Below are 26,619 nucleotides of genomic sequence, written 5' to 3' on the forward strand. Positions count from 1 at the left end.
TCCCCCCCCCCCACCTCAAGCCGCACCCCCATCTCCTACCGACTAACCTCATCCCGCCCCATTGACCTGTCCGTCCTCCCTGGACTGACCTATCCCCTCCCTACTTCCGCACCTACACTCACCTTTACTGGCTCCATCCCCGCCTCTTCGACCTGTTTGTTTCCTCTCCACCTATCCTCTCCTCTATCCATCTTCTATCCGCCTCCCACTCTCTCCCTATTTATTTCAGAACCCCCTTCCCCTCCCCCTTTTCTGATGAAGGGTCTAGGCCCGAAACGTCAGCCTCTCTGCTCCTATGATGCTGCTTGGCCTGCTTTGTTCATCCAGCCCTGCAACTTGTTGTCTCTGACCATCAATAGGAGATGGTTAGCTTTTCTCTGACACTTGGGTGACTTGAATTCTACTTACTACTTGTCAGGATGCCGTCAATGTCATGCTCCACAAGTCAACAGACTGCATTAGTACCTGAGGAACCATGAATGGTGCTGAACATTGTGTAATCATCAGTGAACATCCCCACTTTTGACCTTATGATGGAGGTAAGGCCATTGATGAAATAGCTGAAGGCGGTTGAGCCAAGTTTACTACCATGTGATGCTCCATTGGTGATGACCTGAGATTCAAATGATCGACCTCCAACAACCACAACCATCTTCCTTTCTGTTTGGTATGACTCCAACCAGTAGACAGTATCCCACTTGATTCCCATTAATTCCGTTTTTTCTTGGGCTCTCTGTTATCACACACAATTAAATGCTGCCTTGATGTCAAGGGCAATCACTGTCACTGTCAAATTGAATTAAACTAGTGACCAAAAACATGGCAGATGGATCTCAAAGTGAGAAAGAGTCATGTCATTCATTTAAGACTGATTTGTTAATTTTCCAGAGAGATTTAAGCATCCAGAAAAGACACCTGGAAAAATTGCTATTGTGATATGCTCTGATTCAACTACATTGAAAGAACTCTACTTGGCAGCTCACTTTAGGAGAGATACCCCAACCTTGGAAATGGTACAGCACTCACAGCAAATGATACTTGAACAAAAATAGTAAGTTTTAGGACAGTTTGAAGGCCAGACTTGCATTCCCTTGAGAATAAAAGATTAATCACTGGTCTAATTGTGGTATTTAAGATGAATAAAGAAATTAGCAAGTTAGACAGAGAGAAGTTAACGTGAGAGAGTCCAGAATAAGGATTCAACTAGAAAATATGAGCTAGGCCATTTAGAGGTGCTGTTAGGAAACATGTCGCCACACTAAGGTTAAAGAAAATCTCGAACTCCCTTCCAGCTAAAATGCAGATGAATCAATTCAAATGGCAAAAGACAGATAGATTTTCTATATTCACAGGTATTACAGATCTATCATAAGTATATGGTTTATTCATTCATAGGATGAGGGAGCATTTATTGCCCATCCCTAATTGCCTAGAGTCAACCACATTGCTGTCTGGAGTCTGGAGTCACATGTAGGCCAGATCAGGTAAGGATGGCAGTTTCCTTCCCTAAAGGACATTAGTGAACCAGGTGGGTTTTTTCAATAATCAACAATGGATTCATGGTCATCATTGAACTCCTAATTCCAGATATTTATTGAATTTAAATTCCACCATCTACAGTAACAGGATTGAAACCCAGGTCCCCTGGATGTTATCTGGATTAACAGTCCAGTGGTAATACCACTAGGCCATTACCTCCCCCTGAGTATGTGGTGTTCAAATAATTTAATGATAGTACTGGCTCAAGAGGCTAAACAGCACACTTATATTTCTACATTCATATTTTCCTACTAGAAACAATGAAAATAAAATTGGGTAAAAACTTTAAAAGTCGTTCCCTGTTCACATTATGGGGAATGAGCACAAAGGAAGACTGTATGTTTAGATCTATCAAAGACCATGTAATAGTTCCACAGTCAAGCTGCCTTCTTCTGCACTGTATAGGTCTATGATCTTATCAACTGGAAAATAAAATTCAGTAGGTGATATATGTATTATTTTAATGTTCAATGTATTATTTTTCATTTTATAAAGTTGTTAAATCAAACTGCCGAGATGACTTACGTTTCACACTTTGGCTACAATATTTACTTGAGGCAGAAAGTTTACAGATAGAAGGACTTTTGGAAAGGAGATAGAAAATATAAGATTATGCTAACCATCTTAAAGAAATTAACCAAATGTTATGTTTTATTTGGATTCAACAAACCGCTGCTGGAGTCAGAGATAACACAGTGTGGAGCTGGAGGAACACAGCAGGCCAAGCAGCACCAGAGGAGCAGGAAAATTGATGTTTTGGGTCAGCACCCTTCTTCAGAAGAAGGGTCACGACCTGAAACGTCAACTTTCCTGCTCCTCTAGGGGTCCCTGGCCTGCTGTGTTCCTCCAGCTCCACACTGTGTTATCTATGACTCTAGCATCGGCAGTTCTTACTATCTCTGAATGAGGTAATAAAGAAACTTGAGCAAAAAAATACTAAGCTGACACTAAGTGAGGTAACTGAAGGAGTACTGCCTTGTTAAAGGTGCATCTCACTGAATTAAAGCACTCTGCCCCTTGGCCTCCTACAGGAGCAGCCTCAACTCTTCATCAATTAAAGCACTTGTACAACATCCAATTGGATTTCAGTTCATTTATCTTTTTCTTTGTTTGCTTTGGTTCCATGGAGAATTCATCTGCATCATGACCAAGACATCAGTTCCTTTGAAAATATTTTTAATAAATTTCAGAGAAAATTTCACTTCAGCCTTATCTCTTTTTACAGGTTAATTCAGCCTGAAATGCTTTAACCACCTCTCAGTTGGTTGCAAAACTTTATTTTATTTCTTTTTAGCACATTTATAACACACATCAATTAAAAATGTGGTTAATCAGATCAAAATGAAGGACCAAAAGATAATTTTTCAGAGGGAGGTGATGGTATAATGGTATTGTTGCTGGACTACTAATTCCCCAGAACAAGGTAATATTCTGGGGAGCCAGGTTCAAATCATACCACAGCAGATGGTGGAATTTGAAGTCCATAATAATCTGGAATTAAAAGTCAAATGCAGCTATTGTCAACTGTTACTTTTTAAAAAGAAAAAGTTTGGCCTGTTAGGGAAGATAAGCTGCTGTCCTTATCAGTTCTATGATTGACTCTTAACAATTCGGGATGGATAATAAAAGCTGTCCAGCCAGAGATACCCACATCCTGAGCAGATACAAAGAAAGAACAAGAGGGCATGAAGAATCAGTACATGAAACAAAGTCAGCCATCTATCAAAGATCAATTCTTAGTTCTGAAGAAGGGTCACTGGATCTGAAACGTTAACTCTGTTTTGACTCCAAAGATGCTGCTAGAACTGCTGAGTTTTTCCACCAATTTCTATTTTTGTTGTTGTTATTGTTGAAGGTTAATGTCAACTGTTCTTTTCAGACTGCAGGGTTTGCATAATGAGGAGAGGCTGGGTAGGCTGGGACTTTTTTCACTGGAGCATAGGAGGTTGAGGGGTGACCTTATAGAGGTTTATAAAATCATGAGGGGCATAGATAATGTGAATAGCAAAGGGTTTTTTTTCCCCTAGGGTGGGGGAGTTCAAAGCAAGGGGGCATATTTTTAAGGTGAGAGGAGAAAAATTGAAAAGAGACCTGAGGGGCAATTATTTCAGCCAGAGGGTGGTTCGTAGGAAGTGACAAAGTTGATAGATGAGGGAAGGGCTGTAGATGTCATAGACATGGACTTCAATAAGGCGTTTGATAAGGTTCCCCATGGTAGGCTGATGGAGAAAGTGAAGTCGCATGGGGTCCAGGGTGTGCTAGCTAGATGGATAGAGAACTAGCTAGGCAACAGGAGACAGAGAGTTGTAGTGGAAGGGAGTTTCTCAAAATGGAGAACTGTGACCAGTGGTGTTCCACGGGGATCCGTGTTCGGACCACTGTTGTTTGTGATATACATAAATGATCTGGAGGAAGGTATAGATGGTCTGATTAGCAAGTTTGCAGATGACACTAAGATTGGTGGAGTAGCAGATGGTGAAGGGGACTGTCGGTGAATGCAGCAGAATATAGATAGATTGGAGAGTTGGGTGGAGAAATGGCAGATGGAGTTCAATCCAGGCAAATGCGAGGTGATGCATTTTGGAAGATCCAATTCAAGAGTGAACTATACGGTAAATGGAAAAGCCCTGGGGAAAATTGATGCACAGAGAGATCTGGGTGTTCAGGTCCATTGTACCCTGAAGGTGGCAACGCAGGTCGATAGAGTGGTCGAGAAGGCATATGGCATGCTTTCATTCTTCGGACGGGGTATTGAGTACAAGAGTTGGCAGGGCATGTTACAGTTGTATAGGACTTTGGTTCGACCACTTTTAGAATACTGCGTACAGTTCTGGTCGCCACATTACCAAAAGGATGTGGATGCTTTAGAGAGGGTACAGAGGAGGTTCACCAAGATGTTGCCTGGTATGGAGGGCGCTAGCTATGAAGAGAGGTTGAATAGATTAGGATTATTTACATTAGAAAGACAGAGGTTGAGGGGAGACCTGATTGAGGTCTACAAAATCATGAGAGGTATAGACAGGGTGGATAGCAAGAAGCTTTTTCCCAGAGTGGGAGACTCAATTACTAGGGGTCATGATTTCAAGGTGAGAGGGGAAAAGTTTAAGGGAGATATGCGTGGAAAGTTCTTTACGCAGAGGGTGGTGGGTGCCTGGAACATGTTGCCAGCGGAAGTGGTAGAGGCGGGCACGATAGCGTCATTGAAGATGTATCTAGACAGATACATGAATGGGCAGGGAGCAGAGGGATACAGATCCTTGGAAAATAGGCGACAGGTTTAGATAGAGGATCTGGATTGACGCAGGCTTGGAGGGCCGAAGGGCCTGTTCCTGTGCTGTAATTTTCTTTGTTCTTTGTTCTTTTTTTGTATATGGAATGAACTGCCGGTAGAAGTGGTAGATGCAGGTACAGTTACAACATTTAAAAGACATTTGGACAAGTACATGAGTAGGAGAGGTTTAGAGGGATTGGGCCAAATGCATGCAAGTAGGACTAGTTTAGTTTGGGAAACTTGGTCAGCGTGGACAAGTTGGACTGAAGGGCCTGTTTCCGTGCTGTATGACTCTCTGACTCCTTAAACTATTGACCAAATATTGAACGTAAAAAAGTACTACTTATGCTTAAATAAAAATTACACCATTGTAGAATCACTTTGGACGATTGAACAAATAGTCCAAAAAGACTTTAAATTTATTATATCTCCTAAAATATTTGGACATCTGAAGTATCTAAAAATGTCATAGCATTGTGGAATGAGCTAGCAAGCCACTCTGGTGTATCAACCATTAAAAAATCTCAAAAAAGGAATGAAACAAAACAGATCACCTGGCTTCGACCTATGGCACTTGAAATGGCAAGAGCAAACTGCAAACATTGCAAAGTCCTCCTTACTAACACCTGTGTGCTTGATCTAAAATTATCATCATAGAATCCCTACAGTGTGGAAACAGGCCCTTCGGCCCAACAAGTCCACACCGACACAAAGAGCATCCCACCCAGGCTTATCCCCCTAATCTACACATCCCTTAACACTACGGGCAATTTAGCATGGCCAATCCACCTAACCTGCACATCTTTGGACATGGGAGGAAACCAGAGCACCTGGAGGCAACCCACGCAGACACAGGGAGAATGTGCAAACTCCACACAGACAGTCACCCAAGGGTGGAATCAAACCGGGGTCCCTGGCGCTGTGAGGCAGCAATGCTAACCACTGAGCCACTGTGGGACAGCTGTCTCTCAGACTACGCAAGCAACAGCCTGACACAGACATAATCACCAAATCATACCTTTCACACAACATCCGAGACAACAGCATCACCATCCATGGGTATATCCTGTCCTATCAGTGAGACAGACCCAGCAGAGATGGTGGCCCAGTGATATACAGATGGCAGGCAGCTGCTCTGGGGCTCCTCAACAGTGGCTCTAAATTCCATGATGTCTCAGGGCGCCAGGTCAAACACGGGCAAGGAAACCGCCTGCCGATTACCATGTACTGCAGACAACATACCCCTCTGCGCCCCTAAACCATCACCACCCCTTGGCTGATGAATCAGTGCTCCTCAATGTTGAACAGCACTTGAGTAAAGTACTGAGAGTGGCAAGGGTGCAGAATATACTCTGGATAGGGACTTCAAAGTCCATCACCAAGAGCGGTTCAACAGCACAAGTAATGACTGAGTTGGTCAAGTCCTAAAGGTATTGTTGTTGGACTGGATCGGTGGCAGATGATTTGATTTGATTTATTTAGTGTCACATGTATTTTGTTACAAAATACAGTGAGAAGGGTTATATAGTATTGCCACTCTCCTGCACCACCTTAAAACACAAAAATAAGCCAAAACATAGAATACAAAGGCAGAAAAGGAAAGAAATAAAGAAAAAGTGTTCAATTCTACAATCCTTTTGCACAACATACTAGACATCATCTTCACTAATTTGCCTGTATCTGTCCATGACAGTGTTGGTAAAAGTGACCACAACATAGTTCTTAGTGTTGTTTAGTACTATCACCATGCCAATGGAAGAAACTTTGAACAGCTCTAGCAACTCATGACTGGGCATCCATGTGGTGCTGGGGGCCACTAGCAGTAGCAGAATCATACTCCAATCTGCTCAGGATACCCCCCAGTCTATCATTACCATCAAGCCAGGGAATCAATGAAGTTCAATGAAGAGTGCAGGAGGTCATGTCAGGAGCAGCACCAGGCATACCTAAGAATGAGGTGTCAACTTGCTGAAGCTACAAAGCAGTAAACAGCATAGGTAGCAAATGATAGACAGGGCTAAGCGATTCGACAACCAATGTACGAGATTGAAGGGCGGAACTTTACAAGAGCCTGTACGACATGGGGTGAGATTTGTGACAGAATCAGGTGAGAAGTCTGACAGGCTGATCTCAACGTTAGGAGAATCTCACTCCATCTCTTATACTTTGACAAGCAGCATGGTGACTTTCTCACAAGACAGCAGCAAGTTACCAATTAAGAGAGATAATTGTCTGTCAAATGCCTTGTTAATGGGCCAACTCATCTCATCAATATTCCCACCTTACCAAATGTGTCAAGCAAGCTAGGGACTGATTAGGGATAGTCAGCATGGATTAGATGGAGGGAGGTCTGGTCTGACTAACTTCATTGAAGTTTTTTTGAAAAGCTGACGAAATATATTGATAAGGGCAATGCAGTTGACATGGTTTATATGGACTTCATTGAGGCTTTTGACAAGGTCTCATTTGAAAACGTGTTGAAAAACAAAAGAGCCTATGGGATCCAAGGCAAGTTGGCAAACCGGGTCCAAAATGGGCTTGCGAATAGCAGGCAAAGGATGATGGTGGAAGGTTGCTTTTATGATTGAAAGCCTGTGACCAGCGATGTACCACAGGCATTGGTGTTGGGACCCTTGTTGTTTGTTTTGTACATTTAATGACCTGGATGTAAATGTAGAAGGTATAACTAATTAATTTGCAGATCCAACAACAATTAGCAGGGTTGTTGACAGTGAGGAGGATGGTCTCAGGCTTCGGTCTGATATTGATCAGCTGGTGAATTGTGCGGAGCAATAGGAGATGGAATTTAACCCCAAAAAGAGGTGATGAATTTTGGGAGGCCTAGTAAGGGAATGTTACCAATGAATGGTTGATCCCTAGGGAGTACTGAGTAACAAAGGGACCTTGGTGTACAAGACCACTGAAGGCATCAGCACAAGTAGACAGGGTGGTGAAGAAGGCATATGGGATGCTTGCCTTCATTAGAAAACAGGAGCAAGGAAGTCTTGTTACAACTTCATGTGGTTAGATGAAATACTGTGTGCAGTTCTGGTCGCCACACTATCAGAAGGACATGATTGCACTGTAGAGGGTGCAGAGGAGATTCACCAGGATGTTGCCTGGGATAGAAAGTCTCAATTATGAGCAGAGACTGGTTCAGCTGGGTTTGTCTTCCTTGAAGCAGAGGAGGCTGAGGGGGGACCTAATTGAAGTATACAAAATTATGAAAGGCATAAACAAGAGTAGATCTTGAGAATCTTTTCCTCATGGCAGATGTGTCTAAAAGCAGAGGACATAAGTTTAAGGTGGGGAGTAAATGGTTTAGAGGAGATCTGAGAAAATGTTTCTCACCCAGACGGTGGTAGAAACATGGGTCATGCTGCCTGAGAGGGTGGTGGAGGCAGGTACCCTCACAATATTTATGAAGCATCTGGATGAGCACTTAAAATATCAGGGCATAGTGGGCCATGGACCAAGTGCAGGTAAATGGGGTCAGTTTGTTTGGTGTTTGTTGGTCAGCATAGACATGGTGGGCTGAAGAACCTGTTTCTATGCTGTACAATCAGACTCATGACCTGACATAGTCACCCCATATACCAGAGGCTAAGGGTGGAAAGTGGGCATATAAATGGGTAGGGTGAGGACATGGGAAGGTGTAGAGTCTATGGGGTTCATGAAAATGGCCATTAGGAGGTTTAAATGGCCGGAGGGTTCACCGACAGGTACAGATGGAGGCCAAGGAGCGCTCACTTTAGCCTTTCATCATTCAGGAAATCCAAAGTGCACAATGGGAAAGATGATGTCTGGAACTACATTCAGATTGGGAGGGGTAAGTGTTTTGAACTTTGAGGCAGTGGGCTGCATAATATGAGGGCATTTAAAGGGAAACAACTTTATGCACAAACCTATGTATTGTACAGGACAGCGGGTCCCTAATCCGTGGGCATCTTAATTCATCGACCCCTGTTTGCTGTGCACCTCCCTGTCCCAGGCATCGCTGACCAATTCTTTCGCACCAACATTCCACCACCCACTGCCTTGTATACACCTTGTTCCTCTTGCTTACAGATGCTGCAGCAGGCTCTCAACACAGCATCAATCCACGGCACATTCCCAGTGACCATGCAGTTAGGCCTCATGCTGGAACTCTTATATTTGAGGTGACACAGAGATGTAAGATCAAAGCAGTGCCATTTGTGGAAAAAGGGCCCAATAACGTACAGTACATCATCACATACCAAAATGCCCTCAATAAATTTATTTCTTCCTCTCCCTTGCACTACATCTTAGACAACTCCCTGGTTCAAAACCTAGAGTGCAGGGAGTATGCTTGGCAGTAGAGCCCATTGGCCCTGGGAGGTTTGGTTGGGTGACTCTGGGGCATTTGTGCCTGGATGACCCAGATGTGCTGACGGTCTTCTTGCCAGATGCAAGTGGACCATCCTTAGCTTTGACTCCAAGGGATAGACAGGGTAGAGATGGAGGGCCTGGCCACATCTGGTGTGTCTTGAGATGAGACTTCTAAGGGAAGGGTGTAGTTTTTCCAAAGACTATCAACCCTCTGACAGAAGAAATTCCTCCTGATCTCTGTCTCAAATGAGACCTCTTGTCTTTAAACTCTGACTCCTAGAACACGATTCTCTTTCCTGAGATAAATGGGGGAAGGTGTCGAGAAGGGCAAATAATCAAAATATTTTCTTATTTCACAGTGAGACAGAAACAGTTTCCTTTTAGAAAGAGAAAACCATTGAGGGGGTTAGTGAGCTTGCAGGTTTCTTTCAGATAGAAGCAGGTGAATTAGGGATAGAAACAGTCTCTAAAAGCAACAGTGCAATTTAGCAGCCTCCAGAACTGTCAGGACAGTAGAAAAAGAGATCTCTGTGGCTTAACCTCTGCAGAAGGAAACTCCAGAAAAAGAAGGTTTTAGAATTGGAGTTTAAGGGCTAAGGAACTTGCCATGGTAAGAAATAAATGAGCTGTGTTAGCCGTATGAGGAGACATTAACTAAAGAGGTTAGAATTGCGTGAACACAGATGTTTGCTGGAAAGAAACACAGTACAGCTATATCAAATGAACAAGGAATTTTAAAAAGGAAACTGGTGACCCTTCACTGAGATTTAGTTATTTGTAAGTTTTTTTGCTGAGTGAAAATGTGTTAGATCTTTATTTCTGACATTTGCAATAACGTGGTAGCAATTATTTATTTTATAATGCAAAGCAGTTTGTGTCCTTTTGCATGTAATAAACTTTATTGTCCTTCTGTTAAAAGTGGATAGTCAGTCTCTTGTGAATATGTTCAGTAATTGAACACAGAGTAACCAAATTGTAAAACAAAAACTTATGGTACATGAAGTCAGATTTCACTCTGGGATCTGACATGTCCATCATTGCCAATGACATTGTTCCATAACAAGAAGAACTGAAGGAAGTTAAAGTGCTTGTCAACAGATCCCTGAAGATGATTGGATGGCTGGATAAAATGTCAAAGATTAACACAAGATACTTGCCCTTATTAACTGAGGTGGGGTTGTAATAGAACTGTGAAATTGTGGTTAGACCGTAGCTAGAGTCCTGCATGCAATACTAATCACTGCACTGTAGACAGCATGTGATTACACAAGAAAGAATGCACAATTGATTTACAAGAATATTACTTGGATTGGAGAATTTCAATTATGAGGAAAGGTCAGATAAGATATGTTGTTTGCTTTGGAACAGAGAAGATTGAAGTGACATTTAATTGAAGCAGTCTAGGTTGGTTTAGTTAAAAAAAAAGCCCTGTTCCGGAACCTGGCTTTATCACCTTGCACAGGTGGGTTTCAGACAGTATACAACCAATTGTCTTTCTCCAATGTCTTTCGCCAATAACATCTACTTCCTCATCACAAACATCCACTCCCTCCCCCAGCAACACTCAGTACTAGCAGTGCTAAATTTGCCAAAGATCCTTAGACAGCACCTTCCACATTCATGACCACTTCCATCTGGAAAGACAAGGGCAGCAGATATATGGGATCACCACCACCTGCAAGTTGCCCTCCAAGCCACTCACCATCCTGACTTGGGAATATATCATCATTCATTCACTGTTGCTCAGTCAAAATCCTAGAACTTCCCCCACTAACAAAATCAGGGGTCTACCAACAGCACATGGACTGAGAGAGATCATCTCCACCTATCCTCTCCTCTATCCATCTTCTATCCGCCTCCCACTCTCTCCCTATTTATTTCAGAACCCCCTTCCCCTCCCCCTTTTCTGATGAAGGGTCTAGGCCCAAAACGTCAGCCTTTCTGCTCCTATGATGCTGCTTGGCCTGCTGTGTTCATCCAGCCCTGCACTTTGTTGTCTAGCACATGGACTGCATTGGTTCAAGAAGCCAGTTCATCAACACTTTCTCAAGGGCAACGAGGGACAGGCAATAGATGCTGGAAAGTCAATGTTTTGAGCCAAAACCCTTCATCAGGACTGGGGAAGGGGAGGGGAGCTCAGAAATAAATAGAGGGGAGTGGGGCTGGGCGAAGGGTAGGCGAGATAGTGATAGGTGGATGCGGGTATGGGGTTATTGTGATTGGTGCTTGGGAAGGGTGGAGCAGATAGTGGAGTAGGAAGATGTACAGGTTAGGTCAGGTCAGGGAGGTGCGGAGGGGGAGGGCTGGACATAGGATAAGGCTGGTGGTGAAGGGATTTTGAAGCTGGTGAAGTTAAGTTGAGGCCATTGGACTGTAAGCTCCCAAGGCAAAATATCAGGTGTTGTTCCTCTAGTTTATGGTTGGCCTCACTCTGACAATGGAGGGGGCCAAGGATGGACATGTCGCCAGGGGATCGCTTGGATCGCTCCACCCCTCTCCCCATCAGAATGCGCAGCACTCTGCTCCCTTCACTCCAACCCAACCCCACTATTAAACCTGCCGACAAGGGAAGGTGCAATGGTAGTACGGCATACTGACCTGTACATTGGTGACGCCAGATGCCAACTCTCTGACACTTCCTCCTACCATTTCGTCCATCATGACCCTACCTTTGATCATCAAGCCATCATTTCCCAGACCATCAACAACCTCATCACTTTGGGAGATCTCCTGTCCACAGCATCCAACCGGATAGTTCCCCAACCCTCCACCACCCGTTCTTATCTCCTTCCAAATGTCCCTGAATCCGACTTCCCCAGTCGACCCAATGTCTCTGCCCACTCCTGCCCCATCAAGCTCATCGCCTCCTACCTCAACTCCATTTTTTTCCCTTTGGTCCATCAAATCCCCACCTACATTCATGACACAACCCATGCCCTTGACCTTTTCCAAAACTTTCAATTCCCAGGCCCCCAACACCTCATCTTCACCATGGACATACAGTCCTTGTTTACCTGTGTCCTCCCTTCTGCTTCTTCCTCTCCTGCAGGCCCAACCAGTCCCCCTCCGCTGACACTCTCATTCACTTGGCAGGACTGGTCCTCACCCTCAACAATTTTTCCTTTAATTCCTCCCACTTCGTATAAACCAAAGGGGTGGCTATGGGCACCCGCATGGGCCTGAGCTGTGCCTGTCTTTTTGTAGGGTGCGTGGAACATCCCTCTTCCACAACTGCACTGGCACCATCTCTCACCTCTTTCTCCACTCCTATCTGCTTTCTGCAAGGACTGTTCATTCTGCGACTCCCTTGTAAGCTCTACAGTCCCCACCAATTTCTCCACCACATCTGGTACCTTTCCCTACAAGCGCAAGATATGCTACAGCTGCCCCCACACCTCCCCCTCACCTCCATCCAAGGCACCAAACAATCCTTCCAAATCCAGCAGAGATTCACCTAACCCTCATCTAACCCTATGTATTGCATCCGTTGCTCCCGATGTGGCCTCCTTTATATTGGGGAGACCAAACGTAGACTCGGGGACCGGTTTGCGGAACACCTGTGCTCTGCATGCACCAACCAACCCACCCTTCCACTTGCCATCCATTTTAATTCCCCCTCCACTCCCCTGGTAACATGTCCATCCTTGGACTCATCAACTGTCAGAGTGAGGCCAAACGTAATCTGGAGGAACAATACCTGATATTTTGTCTCAGGAGCTTACAGGTTAATGGCCTCAATAAAAACTTCACCAGCTTCAAAATCCCTCTATCCCCAGCCTTATGCCATGACCAGCCCTCCCCCTCCTCCTCCGCACCTTTCTGGCCTGACCTAACCTGTGCATCTTCCTACTCACCTATCCACTACACCCTTCCCAAGCACCAATCACAATAACCCCCTACCTGCATCCACCTATTACTATCTCTCCTACCCTTTGACCAGCCCCACTCCCCCTCTATTTGTTTCTGGGCTCACCCCCCCTCCCCAGTTCTCGTGAAGGTTTCAGCCCAAAACATTGACTTTCCAGCTCCCATAAAGTGTCCTTTGTTATTTTCTATCATTGAAATTGAAAACAGTCTGTATATTATTGAAGTAGTTGACATTAAAGCTTTCAGTACAGTCCACAAAATGCAATTATTTCAAGCAGTGTTTCAGTCATTTTCACCCATTATTAAATGTTCTAAGCCTTTGCCTTGGCTCACTGGCTTGTTATTTTACTCAAATTAGAAGGTTTTTGGAGTTCAAGTTCGCTCCAGTGTCAAAAGTACATAATCTTCAATTCTATAGGAGCGATGCAATGTGTTTTTTTCTTTTTTCATTCATGGGATGTGAGTGCCATTGACAACGCCAGCATTTGTTGCCTATTTTTAATTACCCTTGAATTGATTGACTTGCTAATTAATTTCAGAGGTTAGTTAAGAGACAACCATATTGGTGGGGTCTGGAGTCATATGTAGGTCAGTTAGCAGCTTTCCGATCCTAAAGATCAAGGAATCTGTTGCAAAGTTCCTATCTATCATTAACGGACTGGCTTCTACTTACAGATTTATTAATTGAATTCAAACTCCAACAGCTGCCAGGCTGGGATTTGGACCCATGTCCCTAGACATCAGCCTGGGCAACTGAATTTCTCGTGACAAACAGGAGGCTGGAAGAACGCAGCTGGCCAGGCCAGGTGGCCCCTACCCCCACATCCAGTCCTGAAGAAGGGTAATACCCGAAACGTTGATGGCTCCTTTCCTCCAGATGCTGCCTGGCTTGCTGTGTTCTACCAGTTTCTTGTTTGGCTACCTTGGATTCTAGCATCTGCAGTCTTTTTTGTCTCTAACCAGGATTTCTAGTGACAGTAGATTTCCACTGACATTACCATTAGGTCACCATCTCCTTATAAGATGAGTTGCTATATTTCATACAAGATGTCAAAGTAAAATCTTGTTTGCCTTTTCAGTCATAAACTAAAAATCCAATGACACTATTCTGAAAAAGGGCAGAGGAGTTCTCCTTGGTGGCCAGACCAATATTTATCCTTCGAACATCATCAACAAAAGGATTGACCTAAAAATTTGACCAAACAGGTTCCAGTCATCCTGTCGACTGCATCCTCAATATAAGTTGAAAGCATGCACACATTTCCACCTGGAAGTTGCATGAGAAAAATAAATGCAGGGAACAGTTACATCTGGAACAGGTACTAGGTCCTTCAAACATACAACTGAGGAATGTAATACAATCCTCACTATAAAGAGTTGTTTGATCTGAGTAAGCTGGTGCCAGTTTGGCTAACTCAGCGAAACCAGATCTCAGATTGCCTGTTGCCTCATCAGTAAGTTTCAGAAATCTACTTTTCTGAATAATGGAGGAACAGGAATGCTCCTAATCAGCATCACTCTTCTGATTCTGGCTTCTGATCTCCCTCAGGCAGCATTTATTTTCTTGACCCTGCTAGTTCCCAATATCTTCCTTCTTACATGACTCTCAAGTCGGCGTCCTGTATCTACGTTTACTGCTCTGTCTCCACAGCACTCCAGCCTCATCCCTGTCTCCTGACTTGGCTAAACAAATGCCCCGCCTCTCACCACTGCCAGCCCTCAATTACCTGAGTGCCTCAGTCACACCAATAGCAATCCGGTCCTCCTTTACTTTTTTGTCAGCTGGGAAAAGGTTAGCATTACTGTACATGAGAAGGCAAAAAACAAATCTATTGGCTCAGTCAAAGAGTTTTATATACAAAAATTGTCACCACAAACCAGATGAAACACATTTTCAATATGCACATCACATGGACACATTTCAACTGATATAATTCATGTGAACATTTATGATTTGGATGATCACATCTATACTTTTTAATCATTTAAATCAGCTGGAAAAGACTATGGATCACATGTGGAATCACTAATACGTAGGTCAGGATTTAAGGTGGATGTGATGGCCCCATCCACCAGTTAGAAAGTCAGGCGTGAGTTAGTTGCCTTAAGTCATTAAGCTGCCTGAGGTTGCAAGACACTCTGTTTCCAAGAGCCGCTGGCCAATCAGAAGTCCAACAGATCATCAGTCTCAGCAATGCCACTGGGGCTAGTGGTCACTGCTGGGGCTGCAGTCAACTCTGAATCAGCAACAACACTCGAGTTCCAAAGGTAAGATGAGTGAAGTTGCCTGACGGGCCCAGTCAGATCCTGGTAGGGGGAATGAGGTTCTGATGACAGGGAGTGAGGAGAACAAGAGATCAAAAGGAATTTTCAAGGGGCAGCCTTAAACAGCAAAGAAGGCCCTCTGTGCATTGTAATCTGCCAGATTGAGAATAACCTCCCCCTCTAAGCTTGCAGGCAGATTACCTTATGGCCTTGCCACGTGTTATGGGCTGTCCCTCCCGGCTGCCCATAAAATAACAGCAGTGGCATTAAATACCAGCAAATGGGCATTAACAAACTCGAGAATGGACTGGCCAATACCTGTGGGCAGATGGGTAAAGAGCAAAGCATTGTCCATTATTCTACCAAATTTTACACCATCCCCACCCACACCACGCAGCCAATCCTGGAGATAGGCTTTAAGTTGCAGTATTACAGGGTAATTACACACATGCACATTCTTAATGCTAATCACATCTGTAAACTTGTGAGATAATGCAGGCAATTTTGAGCTGTCACAACCATCACAGAATTGACAGGTTCATGTGTAATGTTGGTTTCACACCCAGGCTGATATTCCTGACTGAAGTCAACAAATAACATTGGGCACTATGTAAAACCTGATGTTGTGGGTTTCCTGCCCAATGAACTGGGTTAAAATTGCCCTCCAGGAATGATGTTTGTGGCTTGCCTCAGACAGAATATATGAAGGACAATGTCTTTCTCAAAACTTTTTCATTGTTATTGTACTAAATGCCACATTTAGAAAAGCTAGAACCACAATATTTTACAGCCATGAATTTCTGATATTCAGGTGGAGTCAGACCAACATTCCATTTTGTCTGCCATTTCTCAAATTAACCAAAACGTGTGCAGATTTATTTATTCTTAATTGGACACAAGAATAACCATCATATTGTTATATCTGGGAAAATTAATGTTAATGTTCTGATTTGTTCTTGACTAAACAGGTTTGCAGCTAGCGACAGTAAATAGCATGAGAGAATGCACGGAATGCTTCCACTATCTTTACTTTCTCACAGCTAGCTAAAGAAAAAATGAATGCCAAGGTGACAGAGAAGGGAAACTATCATCAGAACTAAGTGACTAAGTCTTTAGACACATCAGCATGGAGTTTTGACAGTGCCATTATATCTGGCTAATCTAGTTGAATTTTTCAAGTCAGCCACTAATGCAGTAGATAAGCGAATGTCTGGACATTGTATGACCTTTCAGAAGAAATTTTATAAGGTTTAGCATGGAGGATTATCAAAGATGAGAATACAAAGATTTAGAGATAAGTTTATGACATGGGTTAGTAATTGCTTAAGAGTGAGAAGAGAGACAGCAAGGATAAAAGTTACATTCTCGGATTGGCAGATATTACTAGTAGTGGTGTGCTTTTAGACTGTTTACTATGGCTTCCAATTTTCATTAGATATGGGGCAGCAAAAAGAAGGTTGGGGTTTTAGGTGCACAATTCGTTAAAAGCCAGTACGCAGAGATCTGGAGGCCCATTTCAGGAAGCCTGGCGAATGTAGCTATTCAGGTTGGTGTATGTCAAGGTGGTGGAGAAGGGTGGGGAGCGCAGGGGGAGCCTGGACTCATCCCTGGCAAGCAAAGGCACCACACCAACCCCAAGTCCATCTGACATCATCATGTTACATGGTGCTCTAGTATTCCTTAATATTGACCTTTTCAGACCTTCTAGACCCATATGCACAACACTGACCTAAATTCATTTTCTGGGGAAGAAAACAAATGGGAGGTAAAACTAACTTTGAGTCTATTATTCAACAGTTTAGGCTATCAAGAAAGATTAATTTATTCTGCAATGCATCTGAAGTGTGAGCTACCCAGAAAAGAATTTGTGTCACAGTTCTCTGTTGGCATTCATTAGCATAGTTGGGTTCCACCAGGGCCACTCAGCTCTTGAGCCAGTGCAGCCTGGCTCAAACATGGAAAAAAGATGAACTCCAGAGGTGAGGTGACAGTGACTGCTTTTGATATTAAGGCAGCAATCAAGTCAGTATGGCATCAAAGAGCCCTAGCAAAACTGGTGTCAGTGGGAATCAGAGGAAAGATCTCCATTAGTTGGAGTCATAGCTGACACGAAGGATGACAGTGGTGGCTCTTGGACTTCAATTATTTCAGTCCTAGACCATCATTGCAGGAGCTTGAGACGTTTTGTCCTTGGCCTAAACATCTTTAGCTGCTCCATTAATGCCCTTCACTCTATCGAAAGCTCAGCAGTGGAGATGTTCACTGAAGATTGCACAGTGGCCAGCACTATTGGTGACTCCTCACTTGCTGCAACAGTCCAGGCTTTATATACATCAAGGCTAGAACAACATCCCAGCCTGGACTGGTATGTGACGTGTAACATTCATGCCATGCAAGTGCTAGGCAATGGCCATCTCCAACAAAAGAGAATTAAATCATCTACCGTTGACAATCACCATCATTACCATTGCTGAACCATCAAATTACTGGGGTTATGATTGACCAGAAACTGACCTGGTCCAACCTTATAAATACTGTGGCTACAACAGCAGGCAGGAGGCTAGAAAAATCTACAACATAGTAATTAACCTTCTGTCTCACCAAAGCCTGTCCACAATCTATAAGGCACAAGTCAGGAATGTGATTGAACATGCTCCACATGCAAGTCCAATAATGAAGAAGTTCTATGCCATGCAGGACAAAGCAGACCCACTTGATTGATATTGCACTGACCACTTTCAACATTCATTTTATTCATCCCCAACACACAGTGACAGCAGAGTGTACCCATTTACAAGATATATGACAATAACTCCCAGACTCCTAGAACAGCACTTTCCAAACCTATAGCCTCCACCACCTAGAAGGACAAGCAGAGCAGATGAATAACACAACCACCTGCAAATTTTCCTCCAAGTTACACAGTATCCTGAATTGAAACTCTCATCCCACCGTTGCTTCCTTGTTCAAGCTTCATGGTTCAAAATCCTGGAGCTCCCATCCTTACAGCATAGGGGTGACGCTATATCACTAGGTCTGCACCAGTTCAAGAAGAAACTCACCATCACCTTGTCCAGGGCATTAAAGATGGGGCAATAAATGCTTGCCCAGCCAGCAAAATTCATATCCCATTAATGAATAAAAATGTTACTCATCAGTCAGCTTCTTCCCCTGGATGTGGAAGGTGAAAAAGGTAGAAAAAGGAACACACATCAAACTCCGTCACATACCCACCAAACTCCAAGCTTCTCACTCATGCAAGGTGCACTGAGAGCCCTGTATTTTAATTATTTTAGATTCCGAAAAATTCACCTCTCTGCAGCTACAGAACCCAGATTAAACAAAAGATCAAATCACAGCTGCCACCCTGTACACAGCTCGTTTATCCACGCCTAAAGCTGTGCCACACTTCATCTTTATTAAAGTTAAACTTCAGTTAAGAGCTAAATGCAGAGAAGACCATACTTTTAGAAAGAGACTGTGTCTTAAGATACCCTCATTCCTAGCATGTCACACAGTCCAAACTGAATTCCATCACAATCCTCATATCACAGCTGATCCTGAGATAAGTTTCTGAGTATAAATTTTTATCATTCCAATGAGCATATATTTTTGCATCCGTAACATTAACTGATTGCACTCCTGCCTCAGTTTCTCTGGTGCTGAAACCTTCATGCATGCATGCATTTACTGGCTTTGCACATGGCTTTCCCAAGAACTCCGAGCCAACCTTCAACATTTTACCCTTTGTAAACTCGTATCAAGCCCTCTGTGTCTGCTGACCAACAATAACTCTGATTAGGCAAAGCCTTGATTTTAAAATTCACATCCTTATTTTCAAATCCCTTCAGGACTTTGTCCTCCCTATCTCCCTAATGTTCTCCAGTCCCACAATCCTCTGAGATGTCTGTGCTGACCTATTTCTGAGCTCTAGAGCATCTACAATCTAAATGCTCCATGCTGGTGACCATGTCTTCTCGACTTGAGCCCTAAGCTCTGGAATTCCTTCTGTCTTTCTTTCCTCCTTTAGGGCAATTGAAGATAGTGGTGGCACAATGATAATATCACTGAGCTAGGAATCCAGTACCTGGGGACATGGGTTTAAATCCCATCTCAGTGAAAACTGACTGCAATAAAAATGTGGAATTAAAAACAAACACTGGCTCTATTTGCAAATATGAAACCACTATTGATTGTCATTCACTGATGTCCTTTAGGGAAGGAAATCTGCCACACTTATCTGGTCTGGCCCATGTGAGACTCCACACACATTGCAATGTGGTTGACTCTAATTGCCTACTTAGCAATTGCTTTTTTTTTAATTTAACCTATTTTTCTAATCAACCTGTTCAGAGTTGTTGTTACACACCTCTACAGCAGGTGGCATGTGAATCCAGGCCTCCTAGTTCAGGGGTAGGGATACTGCAACTGTGTCATAAGAGGTCCCCTCATTTGTTGCTTTAATGCTCCGAATGACTGAGAAACAACCTGAAACAGGTTATCACTTCAAAGGCACTAGATAAATACAAGTTGTCGTTTTTTGGAGCAGAAGTGTGCATACGAAGAACAATGCTATGGTAAAAGGAGAAAGGTATTCTGCAGTTTCTTCAGGGGACGTGGAATAATTTTATCGTGAAACATAAGAATCGTGTAGAAGATAAACATCTTATTCTGGTTCAGCAGAGAGCAAGAAGAATTGTTCCAACCATTGCTTCTGTCAGAAGGATATGTGATTGAAATTTCCAATTGCGTCTGAGTAAGCTGCATCACAATGAGGAAGGAGGCAGCACAGCACTAAATACAGAACTAACAATCCTGCAAGTGCTGAAATCACAAAAGCCTTTTATAAAGCAAAAGGGCAAAAGTAAATAACTTTGTTGGCAATATCCAAGCCAATAGCAACACCATATTTCTATTACTTTGTAATATGTTCAAGCACATGTAATAATCAAAAAACATTCATTTAAATCACCTGCAAGCGAGCTGCCATCTGTTCAACAGATAAACAAAAGTGAAATTTTTGATGGATTTGTGACTTGATACACTGAGGAAACCAATGGGATTACTGCGGTGTTTAGAAGGAATGGGATGAAGGAAACTAGGGGCTGCTTGAAGATAGAGACTGAATCATCTTGAACATTAAGTGAATGAGTCAAGCTGCCTCAGTGAGATATCAATGGACATAAGGAGATAAATGAAGTTAACACTGACGTTGAAAGATATGAAAATTTGTGTAATTTTGTACCAGCTGATTACAGAAGATGTTCATGAAATATAGCACCATCATGAAACTCATTCATCACAAAATTTCTGTGATGTTTTGTCTGAATATCCATCATTCCTTCAATGGAAAATGTGCAGACACCACCCCCACCCCATTGGAAATGGTTGGAGATATCCTTGAGAGTTCAGCCTCAGTGCACAGTTTCTTTCTTCCCTTTACAGCTAAAAGTCTCACTGTCAGAGGTGCAGCAGATTTTTTGCTGTCTCAACCAAATGAAGATTTGTCACATCAAAACCAACTTTATAGAACCTAAACACAGACTATTCCACCATGGGAAGGTGACAACTCTGTCTCACCCTTTGCATGATGTTCACACCATTGCAACATTACACATGAATAACTTGATCATAAAAAGCAGAATGACAGCAGTTCTGAAGAATGGTCACTGGACCCAAGTGTTAACTCTGCTTTCTCTCCATAGACACCTCCAGACCTGCTGAGTTTCTCCACCAATTTTTGTTTTGTTCAGATTTTCAGCATCTGCTGACCTTTGTTTATGGTTTAGTGTTTAGCTTACTGTGACATCTCTTCCAGGTGTGCTCACCTTGAAGAAGTTCTGCTCCTTTCGCCAACAGGATTTCCGTTCTAATCCATTTTTTTGTTCACCATCATTACTTTTGTTGTCACTGCTGGTGTTTATTTGTCAAAACTCACTTCCACAGCCACATCTCCTTCCTCAATTACTGCCTCCAGCTTAGACTCATTCCATGTGGATTCCAACTGAAGTTTTATCTTTCGTGCTTTGAATCCACCCAGGATCACAGGTATCTCTGTGATGAACAATGCGCCTCAGAGAGCTATTCTCGTCCCACCTTCAGATCCACACTCAGGGCCATGCATTCCTTCTGACCTTCCACTTGCTGACGCTGAGCGTTCTGCACTCAGCAAAGGTCTTAGTTTTATTCCTCTGCGTCCCCATCTTAATGAATTTCAGGCACGACATCACGTTGAGCTCTTTTCTGGTCACCTTCACCTTTGTACCCATTTCTTTGGACAGGAGTGCCCTCCCTGTACTATAGACCCCTTCATTCATCTCTAATTCAAACCTATCTCCCTCTGAATTGATGCACTCCGTGCTCTTAGTTCCAATCCTAATTTTGCAATCAAGTCTGCTGACAAGGATGGTGCTGTTCTTGTCTGGCAGACTGATCTCTACATTGTGGAGGCTGAGTGCCAGCTCTCGGAAAATGACTATTTCCCCTGGATCGTGATACTACTATCAAACATCATGCTATTTTGTCCATGATAGTCACTAATCTCCCCCCACCACAGCCTCCAAGCTCACAAATAGGGCAGACCCAATGTTTCTGCGCACTCCTGCCTGACGGAACTCATCTCTTCCTGCCCCAGCTCAATATTTTTCTCAGAGATAGTAAGAACTGCCGATGCTGGAGTCTGAGATAACACAGTGTGGAGCTGGAGGAACACAGCAGGCCAGGCAGCAGCAGAGGAGCAAGAAAGCGGAAGTTTTGGGTCGGTACCCTTCTTCAGAAATTTCTGAAGAAGGGGCCCGACCTGAAACGTCAGCTTTCCTGCTCCTCTAATGCTGCCTGGCCTGCTGTGTTCCTCCAGCTCCACATTGTGTTATCTCAATATTTTTCTCCCTTTGTGCAATTGCTTCCCACTTATACCTGCAATTCTTCTGATGCTGTACATCATTTTCATAATTTCCAGTTCACAGGTTCCAGCTGCCTGCTCTTCACCTGGACATGCAATCGCTTTCTACATCCATTCCCCATCAGAATGGTCTCAGGGATCTCCAGTTCTTCCTGGGAAAAAAAGGTCTGAATTGTCCCTATCCACCACCAACTACCTCCATCTGGCTAAGCTCATCCTCACTTTGAACAATTCCCCCTTTAACTCATCCAACTTACTTTAGATCAAAGATGTGGCCACGAGTACCCACATTGGTCCTGGTTAGGCCTGTCTCTTTGGGAGGTTCCCAAAAATATTCCTTGTGAGAAAAGTAAGTTCTGAAGAAGGGTCATGGGACCCTAAATGTTGATTCTGCTTTCTTTCCACAGATGCTGCCAGACCTGCTGTGTTTCTCTAGCAATTTCTGTTTTTGTAGCAAAATGTCGTGATTCTATAGACAAATGTAATATCTATTCTAAAGGATGACATTAACCTTGGGTCATTTTTACAAGGATGCTTTATGCCACTTTGGTATACTTATTATCCTGTAAAGTCAGTGAGATTAAAAACAAAGCAAAACCTTTCTCCAGAGTAGTATGATTTATCAATCCACACTTACAACTGAAATGCTCTTTGCTGGAAATGCAATCTCGCTGCCTTTGCCATCACTATACAATCAAAGATTTCAGTTTCCATTAAAATATTGCAACTTGGCCAAAGGTAATGCATCAACAGTATGCAGTTAATTAAATTCAATTAATCCAAAAGCCTTCATAAGCAACCTTCTGATAGTAGTGGTACATGACCTTCAATGCCCTGAAATGAGGCTAATAAATTTTTAACATACTTTTAGAATAGAGAAAACAATTAAGTAGGCATTGTCAAGGTTTTAAGGTGCACTGGCAATAATTAATTTCAAATCTAAATCCTCTTATCATGCAATGACATAAGGATGGACTTTTATCATAATCTTTCTTCAACTCCCTGACTTTTCTGCTCTTTTTAAGTAATAAAATTCGACAATGTCATATTTAGTGTTGATATCAAAGTCATTTATTTTATTTGAAATAAATAATTGGCTCAGTGGTTACTACTGCTGCCTCACACTGCCAGGGACCCAGATTCAATTCCAGCCTCGGGCGACTGTCTGTATGGAGTTTGCACATTCTCCCATGTCTGTGTGGGTTTCCTGCAGGTGCTCTGGTTTCCTCCCAAAGTTGAAAGGTGTGCAGGTTAGATGGATTGGCCACGCTAAATTGTCTACAGTGTCCAGGGATGTGAAGGCTAGGTATATTAGCCAAGGGGAATACAGGGTTACAGTGATGGGGGTGGATCTGGCTGCAATACTCTTCAGAGGGTTGCTGTGACTTGATGGGCCAAATGGCCTGCTTCCACACTGTGGGGATTCTATGATATAAAGAATATTGTTTGACACAAACCACCACTGGGACTGACAGCTTTCAGGTTATCCACATTTTCCTGCTTTAAATCGATATTCCCAGAATAAGGGAGAAATGATGGAGACATTTCATTTTTCTGAATCCACCACAGACACAAAATTACTTGGAGCTTCTTCAGTGTTCCTGGGTGAGCTTGGGCATCTCAAAGGTGGAGGTCCAGCATTTGTATTTTACTGTGGTAATATTTCTGGCCTCTGTCTACATTTATCTCAAATTGTGTTTGCACTCTCCTAAAACAGAGAACACCAGAATGAAGCTGAAAAACTCCCTTTCTGATGGCTCCTGACACAGGGCAGACTGAAAACTAACTTAGTGTAAAGTAAGAAATTTGATACCTTTCTGAAGGTATACCTTGCTTATGGAGTTAAGAGTTCCAGCAATGTGTAGCCAAACTGAAACCAAAGAGTTGTTTCGAAGTGAAACTGGTTGGTTTATGCACTGGGGGCCAATTATCAATGACAAAGGTAGCCCATCAAAAACAAGGGTGATTGGTCGTTAGGTAGCTAAACAGCTTGAGTTGTGAGCAATTTAGACAAACACTTGCCAGAGCAGAAGAGAAAGCAGCCAATCTGTACCAGCCAAAACCTCTCTCCCCTCTCTCAGTTCTCCGCAGTAAAGTACTTTAAACCTGAGAAAACCAGCCCATCTTACCTTCAGTAGACACAGGAAGTTGTGACTTTGAATTGGATAAATCAGAGACCTTTAATAAGTGAGACAGCCACCCCATGCCTCTTGCAAACCAGTGGGAGCAGTGGGGGAGGGGAGAAGCATTGCTGAGATCTATAAAGTTGAGAAGGGCATAAACAGGATGGACAGGAAGAAACTTTCCCCTTGGTAGAAGGATCAATGACCGGGGGTTTAGATTTCAGGTAAAGGGCAAGATGTTTATAGGGGATGTGGGAAAAACAAATTTCACCCAAAGGATTGTGGGAATCTTGAGCTCCCTGTCTGTAAAGATAGTAGAGGCAGAAGGCCTCATAACATTTAAGAACTGTTTAGATGTGCTTTTATGATGCCAAGGGATACAAGACATTGGAGCAAGTGCTGTAAAATGGTATTTAGATGGATATATGGTTGTTTTTGATGAGTGCACACTTGATGGGACAAAGGGCCTTCTTCTCTACAATAGCCCCCATGACTCTATGATCGTACTGAATGGTGGGGCAGGATTGAAGTGTTGAATAGCCTACTCCTTCTTCTATATTCTAGCTTCCAAAGTAACCCTTGATTCTCTTACCTTTCAAAAAAACTATCTAATTCAGCCCTGAATAAACTTAAAAGACTTGGCCTCCATGAAAGACAATTTCAAGACTAGCCTCTGAAAGAAATAAAATTCTCTCACGTAAAATATCTTATTCTTAAAATATGTCCACAAGTTTTAGTCTCTTTCAAATTTCAAATATTCTTCAGATAGCCAGCCTAGCAGGTTCCCTCAAGATCTGGGATGTTTCAGTAAGATCACCCCTTTTTCTTCAAAACTCCAGTGGATGGAGGATACTTCTAAAGCAAATATCTTTTTTTCAAATAAGGAGACCAAAACCGTCCACAATACTCCTGATGTAGTCTTACCAATGCCCAATACTGTAAAGCTTCTTTGCTTTTATAGTCCATTGCCCCTGTAATACACAACATTCCATTTGTCTTCCTAATCACTTGCTGTGATTACACACACCAACTTCATGTACTACAGGTACCTGGACCCCAGATCCCTCAGTAACCAGGACAATTGTAAACTTGTTTGATAAACACTTTCTTTACGACTGCCATAACACTCTCCCATTCCCACTTCCCTGATTTTTTCACTGTGTTATCTATCCAACAAATGTTGTCCAACAGGATGTAGATCCAAATGCCATCTCAAATCCTTCCAAGGTTCATGTATAAAGGTCAGGGACCTATGCATGGAGGGCACATGAACCATTTCATAATTTGAGGGTGATGGTAGAAGAGAAGGTGAGATGGCCTGGGGTGAGGAGGAAATATAGACACCTGACTCTCAGCAAACTCCACCCCCCAACCCCCATAGATATTGATCACTGGGCTAGTATTGCTGAACGCTGGACTATAATGTTCAAAGGACATTGTTCCAAACTACATTCTTGCAGCTGATGAAATTTGAAATCAAGAAAACCACCTAGAATTAATTAAAAGCTAATTTAATGGTGACCAGATAACCACCATTGTCCTTTAAAACCCATCTGGCTCAGGAATCTGCTATCAGTACCTGGTTCCACTTACATGTGACTCCCGGAATACAGAAATGTGGTTATTCTTCACTTCCCTCTGAAATGGCCCAATAAAACACGCAGTTCCAGAGCAATTAAGAGTGAGCAATAAGTGCTGGCTTAAATAATAATGCCCATGTCTCTAATCTTTTTAATATATTCATTCTGGAAAGGATAAAGAGTAGAGGAACAAAACAGTTTACAATTGCAAAAGGGATTAACATTGAGAGAAGCTAATGGGAGCCAAAGACCTGCTGTCTGTAAAGATGTTAAAAGTCAGAAAGTGAATCTTGTTAAAGTTTGCAAATTACTAAACAGTATGTATGTAGTAAACTAGCGGTAGGAGCTGAGGACAGATATTGATTTTTGTGAAAAGTAAATTGAAAAAATTTTATTCTAACTTAAAGGGTGATAAAAGTTAAGATTAATCTGTCTTGAGAATAGCTTAGAATAAAGCAATAAAGAATTCAAAATGTAACTGAACAGGATAATGCAATATTTAGGCTATTAAGAAGGAGAGACTTCAACAAGTTGAATGTTCTTTTTTCTCATCCTTGCCTTTGTTAAAAATCTTATGGGAGGACACCACCAGACTTGGCTGGGGCACTTTGTCCGGTTTAATAGCTCTCCAATACTCTGCTGGATGTGCTCATGAAAATTGACAAGATGCTGGAGGTTTGCCAACACTTGAGTAATTACACTCTATACAGATTTACTGTCTTC

The 26,619-nt window shown here is 42.8% G+C and overlaps 1 protein-coding gene across 1 annotated transcript in view; it reads right to left on the minus strand.

Moving 5' to 3' along the window:
- LOC109916393 (A disintegrin and metalloproteinase with thrombospondin motifs 12-like) overlaps nucleotides 1-26,619 on the minus strand; it is a 465,504-nt gene that overhangs the window by 289,358 nt on the left and 149,527 nt on the right. The window contains exon 4 of the mRNA XM_048604457.1: nucleotides 4,299-4,346. Coding sequence (XP_048460414.1) covers nucleotides 4,299-4,346 — 48 coding nt within the window. The remainder of the gene's footprint in view (nucleotides 1-4,298; nucleotides 4,347-26,619) is intronic.

This window comes from Rhincodon typus, chromosome 1 (genome assembly GCF_021869965.1).
Source record: "Rhincodon typus isolate 14 chromosome 1, sRhiTyp1.1, whole genome shotgun sequence".
In the NCBI taxonomy this organism is placed as follows: Eukaryota; Metazoa; Chordata; class Chondrichthyes; order Orectolobiformes; family Rhincodontidae; genus Rhincodon; species Rhincodon typus.